Raw genomic sequence first — 11,085 nt, forward strand, 5'->3', positions numbered from 1 at the left:
GGCGGCGGCGGCGGCGGCGGCGGCGGCGCCTAGAAGCCGCCCCTGCGTTTCCCCACCGCTCACGTGGTCCTGTGGAGGAGGAGTCAAGCATTCCGCTGCTCGCTGATTGGCCAGGCACCACGGATTGACCGCACGACTTCCAGGGTTGGGGAGGCGGGCCCTGCCCCACAGAGCTATGACATGATTGGCCCAAGGGGAACTGATGGAACGCTGATGACCGCCAGGGTTCCAAGGGGGCGTGATCGGCCCCCACTGATATCACACGCTGATTGGGTCAACTGTGATAGACCGCGGGCAATTAACGAGTTTCGGGGGGCGCCTGCCTCGCACTGATTGGCCTATATGGTATTGATGGAAGACAACCTCCGAGGATAGGGAGTGGGTGGGCTCTGCTATTGATTGGCGGAAGAGGACTCCTAGGTAGCTGCCCAAACGTGAACAGGCTGGTGCTGCACTCCAAGCGGCTCCCCGGAAGCAGGACTTGTATAGCAGTGGGAGGGGTTAGGGTTAGGGCCAGCGCTCTGCGTAGGCGGGCAGGGTAACTGTACTGATTGGCTAGAAAAGACGAATTTAGAACGCAGCAGAGGTAAGGCAGGATAGCTGCCAGACACGCGGAAGAGCGCTGAGTATCGGAAACTAAGTGCTGAGGAAGGCAGGGTCGAGCTGCAGCCAGAATTATAAAGGGGTGGAACTTGGCTATGCAGTGATTGGAAGCTGGACTCAACCTAGAATAGGGGCCGGACCAAGGAGGGCAGGATCCAGCTCTGCGTCCATTGGTAGAAGCTGGAACTATTTAGAAGCAGGAGCGATGCCAATTTGGGCAGAGAAGGCTGTGAGTATAATTTAAGGTACCTGAGGAATGATTGGAGTGTGGGAGAGGAGTAAACCTTAGGGCCAAGAGAGAAAGGTTGATTGCCTTGGGAACAAAACTCCACCCTGAATTAGCCCATTCTCTATGGTAATTCAGAGTGGTGCCCAGGGAAAGAAACAGAAGGGTCAGGTGGGGGCCCAGGTTGACAAGGGGATGGAAGAGCAGGTAGAGTAGTAAGTCAAGTAGCAAATGCTGCCAGGTAATAGGCTGGAAGCGCGATTTCAGGGGCCCTTTGAAGGTTCCACACACACTGGACCTCTGGGCCTCCTAGTAATTTTGTGCTTTAGAAACAGGGAACCTAAGTAAACAGCAGGGGCTAAGGGGGAAAAGAAGGGCCGTGTGACTCAAAGGCATTCAGGCTCTTTAATGTCTGGAGAAGGGGAAAGAAGTCAATGGTGCGGGTCCTCCGGGAAATTCTGCAGACCTTGTAGTTCTCTAAGCCCCTGAAAAAGACAGGAGAGATTGAACAGAGACTGGGTCCAGGCCACGCCCCAGGCTTGCCCTGACCTTCCAGTCTCTGGTTCTCTCTCTTCCTCAGGTCGCCACCCTAAATGCATTTGGAGATATAGGCTGGGAGTAGGGTGAGCTGCTCTCACCTCTAGCAACATGTGGATATGGGCCTTGATATTCATGGAGTCCTTGGTGAGGCTGTCGCTGAGTCTGGAGAAAAGAAACAAGAAAGGGTGAAGTGGGCTTTATGATCACGAGGATGAGGCTTCCTCATCACTTCAAGAACTATCTACATCCTGGATGACTTCCACATAGCAGATGGTAGGAAATCCTACTACCTGACTTGCTCCTATGCCGAGATGCCTGGCCACCATCTGTACTGCACTGATTCAAAGGCATTTACTGAATCCCTACTCTATGCCAGACAGTTTTAGGTACTTGGGACACAGCAGCAAACACAACAAACAAAAATCTTGGCCTCATGAAGCTCAAATTCTCATTAAGAGGGACAAATGATGGAATAAAAAGAGTGTCAGATGGTTCTAAGTACAGTGAAAAACTTAAACGGTAAGAGGATAGGGAGTGAAGGAATGGGAGCTGCAATTCTAATTAGCTTAGAGATGGCTTCACTGAGAAGCCTTTGAGTAAAGACTTATAAGAAGTGAATCGTCTGGATGTGTGGAAGATGAGTGTTCCAGACACAAGAGGGCAGCAAATGCAAAGGCGCCAAGTGGGGGTGTACCTAGCATGCCTGAAGCACAGCAGAGAGGCCAGTGTGGCTGGAGAAGAATAAGCCAAGGCAGATTGTAGGAGGTGAGGTCAGAGAGGTAAGCAGAGGAGGCAGATCGTGTAAAATCTACACGGCCATGGTAAGGACTCTGGCTTTTATTAAGTGGGATGGGAGCCAGGTTGTAATCAGAGCAGGGATGTAAAATTACTAGGGTTTACAAGGATCCATCTGGCTGCTGTGTGGAGAATTGACTGGGGATAAGGAGAGCTGGTATGGAAGCAGGAAGTCCAGTGAGGAGGCTACTGCAATAGTCCAGGTGAGAGATGGAGACTCAGACCACAGTGGCAGCAGTTGAGGTGATGAAAAAAATGACTGGATTTGGGATATATTTTGAAGGTAGAGTCAAAAGGATTTACCAAAGGATGCTGAGTGTAAGGGAGAAGACTCAGAAAAGATGTCAAGTCCTAAGCAACTGGGAAGCTAGGAGTTGCCTGAAACCACTCTGACCTTGGACTGTTCAGTTACATAAACCAGTCGATTCCTTCTATAAGCCAGTTGGGAACAGAACCACCCAAAAGATTTCTCATTGACACAAAAGGTCAAGGAAGGCCTTTCTGAAGGATGAAGAATGAGTAAGAGTTAAACAGTAGGAGGGCCTTTTCCACGAAAAGGCCAAGAGGCAGGAAAGAGCTTTGTGAAGAATAGTCAGGAGGCTAGAGTGTTAGAAATTAAGTAAATGGTGGGGAAAAAAATGGTACAAGATAAGATCCAAGAGGTAGGAAGGGGCTAGATCATGCAGGATCTTAACATCATGATAAGGAATGTGGACTTTACTGTGCTATCTGTCAATGCAGGAGACAGTTTTAGGGTAACTAAAACAAGTAGGAGGCAACAGCATAGGATGTTAAATTGGAAAAAATAGTATGAACCATTTATATATCAGTATCTGCCAAATTTATATTTTCAGTCCAGATCTCTCTCCTGAACTCCAGCCTGGGAAGTTTTAACTACATCTTCAAAAATTACATTTCAATGTTTAACAAGCATTAACACCTAACAGGTCCTAGACGGAACTCCTGATCTCCTCCAAATCTGCTTTTTCCCTATCTTCTCCATTTCAGATAATGTCAACTCCATCCTTCTAGTCTTTCAGCCAAAAACCTGGACTCCTCTCTTTTTCTCACACACTACATCCAATCGAGCATTCTACTTAAAATCACAACTGCTCCATCCTAGGCAATGTTTCTTATTTCCATTCCATGCTGTTCTCCGTGACAGTCAACCCGTGACACACTATATCATTTACTTGTTTATTGTCTATCTCCCCTGACTAGAATAAGATTTGGCAGAGATTTGGTCTGCTTTGTTCCCTGCTGTATCCCCAGGGACCAAATCAGTAGGTACTCAATGGATGTTGAAGGAATAAGTGAATGACTACTCCACTCAAAGGAACCTGAAGTCCTCAAAAGATGGTTGAATCTATGTTTAAGGTCAGGAAATAAATGGTTCATGGGGTTGTTGCCAGAGAGCAAGAATGCTTTCAAGAATATCTGGAGTAATGCTCAAAGAACAGAGAAATGACCTTTATCAGCTTGATCCCTTGATCAGGAACAATTTGAACATCAAAAAAGAGAAAAAAATTAGTTAATGGTACAAGTTTAGTCTACGAAAGGCTATGAGTTCAACTTAAAAAGGAGAAAAATATAAAGTTCACTAAATGCTAGTTGTAACACCAAAGGGATGTGTTGAATTTACTGCTGCTGATTTAATATGTAAGGCAGTGTTAATAGCCATATGGTTATTCTGTTCTTTCTCACACACTACATCCAATCCAATGACATGTCTGTTTATTGGTGTGGCTGTGTACTCCTTTCTGTGTAATCAGGAGAAAATACACAGAGACTTGATCCTCCCACTCCCCAGACAAAGAAATATACTTAGAACAGGAAGGACTGACAGGCTATTTTAGTTACATAAAATAACCCGAAAGTTCAAAGTTTGTCACAATAAGAGGCATTTTAAAGAGGAGAGCGAGTTATACATATTCAAATCCTCATCTTTTAGAAAGATTAAACTTCTAGGGAGCCCTACTAATTATAATTAAGTAATGAGATTCAACCACAGGTCTCATTACACTAATAGACCAGACAAGGGGGCAGGCACTGACAACTTAAATACCTCGTTTTTGGGAAATTTGAAAGGCTCAGGCATCCTCTGATATAAATAACAAGGAGAACTTTGTTATAAAAAATAGTCTTGATCTAAATGACCACAAGTTCAGAATTGCATCGGCCCATGAGAACAGACCCCTAGACCATACTGTTTATCAACTGGTCTGATCACTAAGACTTAGAAATCTCAGCAGGTCTGAGGCTCTTTTGGGTTGACTAACAGTAAAACCCTGGAAAGGTTTGAAAAAAGAAGTACTGAAATCCTAAGAGAGGCAACTCTAGAATAAGTCAATGTAGGAATAAAGATAAATATAACCCAGAAGGAATTTTAGATCAGTGGTAGTCACTCTAGTAAGGTGTTGTTAACTTAAGTATATTGCTCAGCATCCCCTCAATCACTCCACCTGAGCCATGCTCACCTCTCCTGGCAGTTCCTCTAACACAGCAGGCACACAGGTCCCCTTGCCAGGAATTTTCTTCCCCAGACAGCCCCATGGTTTGTTCACTCAACTAAATGACTCGGATGTCATTTCCTCTGGGAGGCCTTCCCTAGCTACATTTCAAACCTCTCATCCACACTCTCAATTCCCCTTGCCTGGACGAAATCTTAAACACAACCACAGCTTATACTTTCTTCTCACATTATATCCCTAGTGCCACCAACAGAGATCTGCTTCAATCCCCACTTCAGTCTGCTTCCAGCATACCCTTTTGAATTCATTCAACAAACATTGCGTGCCTACTATATGCTATGTACTATTCTAGTCACTTGGGGTATAGAGAAAACATCTCCCTTTATAAAACTTATATCTCAATGGGAGGAGGCGATGAACATTAAAAAGAAGTAAACTGCATAGTAAACATTAGGCGGACACAAGTGCTCAAAAGAAAAAGTAGAACAAGGGAGGGGAATCAGGAGTGCCAGGGGTTGCAATTTTAAAGTTAGGTTAAAGAAGGCCTCGTTGAGGAAGAGACATTTAAGCAAGACTTACATTGAATGAGGAGAAAGGAAGGCATGCAGATAACTGGGAAAGGAGTACTGCAGGCAGAAAGAATAGCCACTGCAATCACCCTGAGGTGGGATCATTTTGGGGTGTTTAAAAAGACTGTGAAGGTCAGTGTGGTGAGAGAACAGTGAATGAGCAAAAAAATTAGCAGGAGGTAAAGTCACAGGTAACTTGTTTTATTGTTACTGATTTATAGGCTGAGATCTCTCAGATCTGGCCAAAATTGTTCTTCTAGAATGTAACCCTTGAAGGAACCCTTCTGTCTTGTTCACTGCTTCCTCCCCATTACCAAACACAGAGCCTGCCATACAGCAGATGCCCAATAAATGTTTGTGTGAATGAACAATACAGAGACCATTTGAGTGATTAATATGTGCTACACCTGGGGCTGAGCTTTACAACTCCACTTTCCTTAGCCCTAGCCCTGAGGAGGAGGGGAGATGGGTCTCTAAGTATCCCAGGAAGTCATGGGGAAAAGGAGAAGGGCACTGCAAATGGTGGTGTTCTCAGACACTATCCTCATGAAATACTTACTCTGTGAGGAGACTGCTCTTACGATCAATGAACTTTAGAGCTTCTGCCAGTGTCAACTCCAGGAAAAAACCATATCCAAGGGCCACGTAGATCCGTGAAGTGTCTGAGCTGGAGGAACAGTGGTTAGTGGTTAGTGGAAGTTAGGGAAGTTCTTATCCCTGTTTAGCATACCATACAGTTTATTTAAGATTTTTTACTCACCACCCCACCCCTACATTCCCCAAATTGAAGTTTTGGGAGGGCGGGAACTTTGTCTTATTTAATTCACTGTCACATCTCCAGCTCCAGGCACAGTATCTGGTACATAGTGAATATTTAAAAAAATATTTGTTGAAGGAAGTGGGGAAAGCTGAACCCTGTGGGCTTAGAGAGGTGGGTAGACACTCACACTACTGTGTCAACGAAGAAGTTACAGCCCAAATCCACCTGCATATATAACTCCGAGTGATTAGATTCCTGTGAGGCCAGGAAAAAAGAGGTAGGGGTTAGTGGTCAACTTTTAGGTCAGGTGACAGGTTTTGGTCTGGGGTACCTGCTCCCATGACCCTCCCTTGCCCTGCCCCACCACAAAAGGTAGTGAACCTGGCATATTTACCTGGAGTCGCTCAATGACATTTCTCAGTTGAAGATATTTGGACAGCTGCTCATATACCTTGTCACGATGATCCAATACCTTTCTGATGGGACATGATGGAACAAGAGTAAAATGATAACCAACAGGAAACCTTGTCCCTCTTGGAATACCTCATATCATGACCCTCTGAGACCCTCATGTCACCATGCCTTCAAGAGGCGTTTTAGTGCAGAAGTTAAGATATGGACTCTGGGTCAGACTGCCTGAGTTTGAATACAGGCTCTCCTATTTACTAGCTGTGTGACTCTGCTAAGTAAATAACCTCTTTGATATTCAATTTCCCCATCTGTAAAATAAGGATGACAACTGTTATTTCATAGTCATTAGATGGATTAGATGAGTGTTTACTATAAAATATTTAGAATAGTGCCTGTGAAATAGCAAGCTCCTCATATGTTAGCAATTATTTTTTAGTATTGTTATTACACGACTCCCAATGCCTTCCTCTAATCAGAATGTTTCATCCTCACACTAGAAAAATCCTCCATCTCTTTAGGATGCTCTTTATCCTAGTTGTGAACACCCTACTTCCTGCTCAGATTAATAATAATAGTAATAATTTTTCATACACATTGACCCTCTAGGATCCATGTTAAATCCTCTACAAGGACTGAACACATTGAAAACTCAAAACCACCGCATGAGGAAGGTTCCACCAATTTCTTCATTTCACAGACGAGGAAACTGAGGCACAGAAAAGCGAGGCGAGGCACACTGTGTTCACATGATGGCTAAATGGTCAAACCAGGATTCGAACCTTAAAACCCCAGCCCGGTAACTCTAGCTCCTAACCCTAATTGATGTCAGAGGCTGAGCATGCGCAGACACAGCCTCCGCTAAGACCACCACATTCCTATCAAGTTGAACTCCGAATATTGCCCCTCCTCCTCGCTCGAATGGCGCGCGGGACTGGGCTCCGTACGCCTTGCCCACCAATCAGAAGGCTAGGCCCTGACTCTGAAAGCCCCATTCACCACGTGGAACATTCCAAACGCTCCGCCCCCCGCACTGTCACTCACCTCAGGTCCCGCTGCAGCACATCAGAGATGAAGGCCTCATAGCGCAGCACTTTCTCCCCGGAGGCCGCCAGCGCCCGCCGTTTAGGGGGCGTCGCCATGATGGGCTCCTGAAGAATGGGGAGGGGGAAGGCCACGTTGACCACTCAGTGTAGCCTCATGCGCAGTACATCTGCACCCTCTCGGCGTTGGGAGTGGGCTCCTCCGATTTACGCGGGGCGGGGGGTGTCCTTTTGTCTCACCTAATTCTGGGACCCTGCCACCCAGGGATACCCAAACGCGGCCCTCACCTTAGAGCCGCCGGCACTAAGAACAGTTGAGATGAACCGCGGCTTCCGTGTGGCGCGGGTGAATGACGTAGTACAGGGTGCGGGCCAACCAAATAGCCAGGTAGGGAGGGGAGGTCCTGAACCAAAGAAGATGGCGGAAGCGAGGAAGAGAAGGGCGGAGTTTTACTGAGTCCAATAAGATTGCGGAAGACATCAGAGCGTGGGAACCTGTACTGCGCGCTGAACTTCTGGGGACCGTGTGTGGCTGGTGGGGTGGTCTTTAGTGGGATTTGGCGAGTTCTGGAACAGGTGGGACGCACGGGTGGAGGAAGAGAGCACAAAGCGTTTAGTATCTAAAAGTCAGCTTCGGAAGCAGAAGGGCAGAAACTGATTATGGTTCTGGTCTGTAAAAGGGGAGTACATCCTTGTGATCAATCGCCTTGGATTTTGAGTTTTTACACAGCAAATTTGGGTTTTACTCCCGGTAATGGGAATGAATGTAAGCATTTAAAAAGTTTTAAACAGAGACAGATTTTTCAAAATTCATTCTTGATAATTCCAGCTCTGTGGTTCACAGTGCGTAACGGATTCAAGCAGAAATTGACAACGCACCATGTTTAATCACCTCATTTAATAGCGCCAATGGAGGGTTGCTGAAGTCCTCTGCCCAAGACCAGCTATCTTGTAGTTAGAAGTAGTTCCTTTTTTTTTTAATGTGTAAGCATTCTATTAATCTATTTTATTTATTTATTTATTTATTTATTTTTATATTTATTTATTTATTTATTTATTTTTTGCACTCAAGTTACTGAATGAATTTATTTCCCCTGTTAGGGTTTCAAATAATAGCATCTAACCCAGCAAGTCCAAGCCTGAGCCTGGAGGAGAATCCAGATTCTGGGATTCCCCAAATGCCATTCCTGCCCGCAGGGCCTAGAGTACCCACCCATACCAGGGAACTCTTTTCAGATAATAGTGTTTCATGTGTAAAAGCAAGACCCTGTCTCACCCCCCAGTGTTCAAAACCTAAGCAAGTCAAGATGTTTATAAAGGAAAGTTTAAGATTTTAAAAAAAATTTGTAAATCTTCTCACGTTACATATAGTTAAAATTACTAGTGTGAGACACTAGTTAGACAAATATTACCAAATTAATCTATATCATTTTCCTTTGAAAAAGGGTGTTACATTTATTATCTTTAACCGGGAGAACACAGAGTTTTGATGAGCTGGAGCTGGATCTGTGTAAGTATTTATTTACATTTCACAAAAGATTTTTTGATGTTTAAAACTATTTCCAACTTTATTTTTACATTTCAAACCTACAGAAAAGTTGGCAGTGTACATCCAGAGAACCTTGACGTAGACTCACCAGTTGTTAACATTTGACCACACTTGCTTTCTCTTTCCAGATCACATGTAAGTGTTAACATGGCTGCACAGCATTCCATCTTTTGGATGGCCTTAGTGTTTGAGCCATCCCTCTATTATTGGGTGTTTGTGTGTGTCCAATTTTATTCATTGTTATAATCCAAGATGGAATAAGTCTTTGCTTTAAAATGTTTATGCGCAACAATGATTATTTCTTTGTGATAAAATTCTAGAAGTAGAATTTATGGATATAAGAGAAATTAATGCATCGTAAATCAAGTATCAAGTGACAGTTGTACACACACTTCCAATAACAAACTTCCTCATCTAGACTCTACCTCAGAGTCAGCAAACTATGGCCCCTGGTTTGCCGACCTTTAATGTTTTTTTACTGCCTGCAAGTCAAGAGTACTATTTACATGTTTAAATGCTTGAAAAAAGTAAAGTATTTTGTGACATGTGAAAATTATATGACATTCAGATTTCAGTGTCCAATAATAAAGTTTTATTGGAACACAGTCACATACATAGCCTTATTACTTGAGGCTATGTTCATGCTACAATAGCAGAATTGAGTAGTTGCCCAAACCATATGGCCTGAAAACTCTAAAGTATTTACTATCTGGCCCTTTACAAAAAAAGTTTTCCAACTCCAGTCATGTCACTACAATCATGTCAGTCACCAATACATAGGTTGGGGCTATAAGTACCTGGGCCTCCCTGGTGACCTCTGACCTGGCTTATGTGTGGGCATTTTCAGGTTGGTGCTTCTGGGAAATATGAATCAGATTATGTCTATTATGTCTCTGTACTTTTCTCCCCCCACCCCGTCCAACGTCCTATCCCCAGGCCTCCCTCAGCTCTGCCTTAGAGATCTCTGTCTTGCCTTTACCCAAGAAAAGCAATAAATAACTAAGGCCCAGATGAGTTATATCTTATTTTTTCATTTACCACATACTCTGTTTTCTATTGGATATTTTGAACCTGATAAGAATACCTCCCATAAAATTGAAAAATAAAGGTAGGATAATAAAATATAAAGCAAGTAGAAGATTAACATGAGGGAAAATTGGGATGGAGGAATGAAATTCATTTGGTGCTTAGCTGTCAGTTTATCTCTGATCTTCCTATAGCCATAGCAAAAAGAAAAATGGGGTCAGTTATGTGATTTGTATTGTCAGTGAGGAAAAAGCATACCATTTAATCAGCAGAATGAAATATTTCATGACACCAGAAAACAATTAAATTAGAACTTACCCATATTTCTTACACTAAAATAAATGCGAGGTAGATTTAAATGTAAAAATGAAACCATGAGGTGTGCTAGAAGAAAATGAGATTTTTTTATGATTCTCTTAGAGTGAAGTCCTTTCTAATGATATAAAATTCTGAAGTCATGAGAGACTATATTGATACATTTTGTACATAAAATTGATATGAACATTAACTTTAAGAAATCTTGGAGTCAAATGAAAAATTGAAAAATTTGCAACAGATATAGTCAATGGCTAGTTTACTTCATATACAAAGAGCTCCTATGAATCAATATAAAAGATTAACAATTTAAAAGAAACTAGACAGGAGCCCAGGGCAAGATGGCAGAGTAGGTAAATGCTGTGTTTGCCTTCTCTCATGACTACATTAAAATTACAACTAAATTATAGAATAATTGACCGAGAGAACCATCTGAAGATTATCTGAACAGAAGTCCTATAACTAAGGATATAAAGAACAAGCCACCTTGAGACTGATAGGAGGGACAGAGATGCTGAATTGGCTGGCTCCACACCTACGTGTGGCAGTTGAGAATCAGAAGGAATATCTTGGCTGTGGAGGTACTCCCAGAAAAGTGAGGGGCCTCATTGCCACACTGGACTGGACTCCCCAGTCCAGAGCAATGATGCCCGGAAGAGGAGACCCCACAAAATCTGGATGTGAAAAACAGTGGGGATTCCATCCATCTGGGAAAAAGAGAAGTCTGCTGGAATCTCAGTTGTCTTCTTAAAGGTCCAGAGTACAGACTCCCTTGCTCAC

The 11,085-nt window shown here is 43.5% G+C and overlaps 2 protein-coding genes across 3 annotated transcripts in view; both read right to left on the reverse strand.

Moving 5' to 3' along the window:
• Positions 1–18, reverse strand: part of ELK1 (ELK1, ETS transcription factor) — a 13,310-nt gene extending 13,292 nt beyond the window's left edge. Inside the window, exon 1 of the mRNA XM_023523243.1 lies at positions 1–18. The gene's annotated coding sequence lies outside the window, so the exon portion shown is untranslated.
• A 1,197-nt stretch (positions 19–1,215) lies between these two features.
• UXT (ubiquitously expressed prefoldin like chaperone) lies at positions 1,216–7,830 on the reverse strand. Of its 2 annotated transcripts, XM_011380092.2 has the most exons (7): positions 7,704–7,830; positions 7,417–7,523; positions 6,359–6,440; positions 6,152–6,219; positions 5,764–5,871; positions 1,468–1,531; positions 1,216–1,314 (listed from the first exon to the last, which is right to left on the reverse strand). In XM_011380092.2, exons 2-7 carry the CDS (start codon positions 7,512–7,514, stop codon positions 1,261–1,263), a joined length of 474 nt encoding a protein of 157 aa, XP_011378394.1. In that variant the 5' UTR covers positions 7,515–7,523; positions 7,704–7,830; the 3' UTR covers positions 1,216–1,260. The 2 variants fall into 2 exon arrangements, with proteins under 2 accessions (XP_011378394.1, XP_023379012.1); XM_023523244.1 differs by lacking the exons at positions 7,417–7,523; positions 7,704–7,830 and adding an exon at positions 7,035–7,246.
• Positions 7,831–11,085: the final 3,255 nt, after the last annotated feature.

This window comes from Pteropus vampyrus, unplaced genomic scaffold, assembly GCF_000151845.1.
Source record: "Pteropus vampyrus isolate Shadow unplaced genomic scaffold, Pvam_2.0 Scaffold387, whole genome shotgun sequence".
Lineage (NCBI taxonomy): Eukaryota > Metazoa > Chordata > Mammalia > Chiroptera > Pteropodidae > Pteropus > Pteropus vampyrus.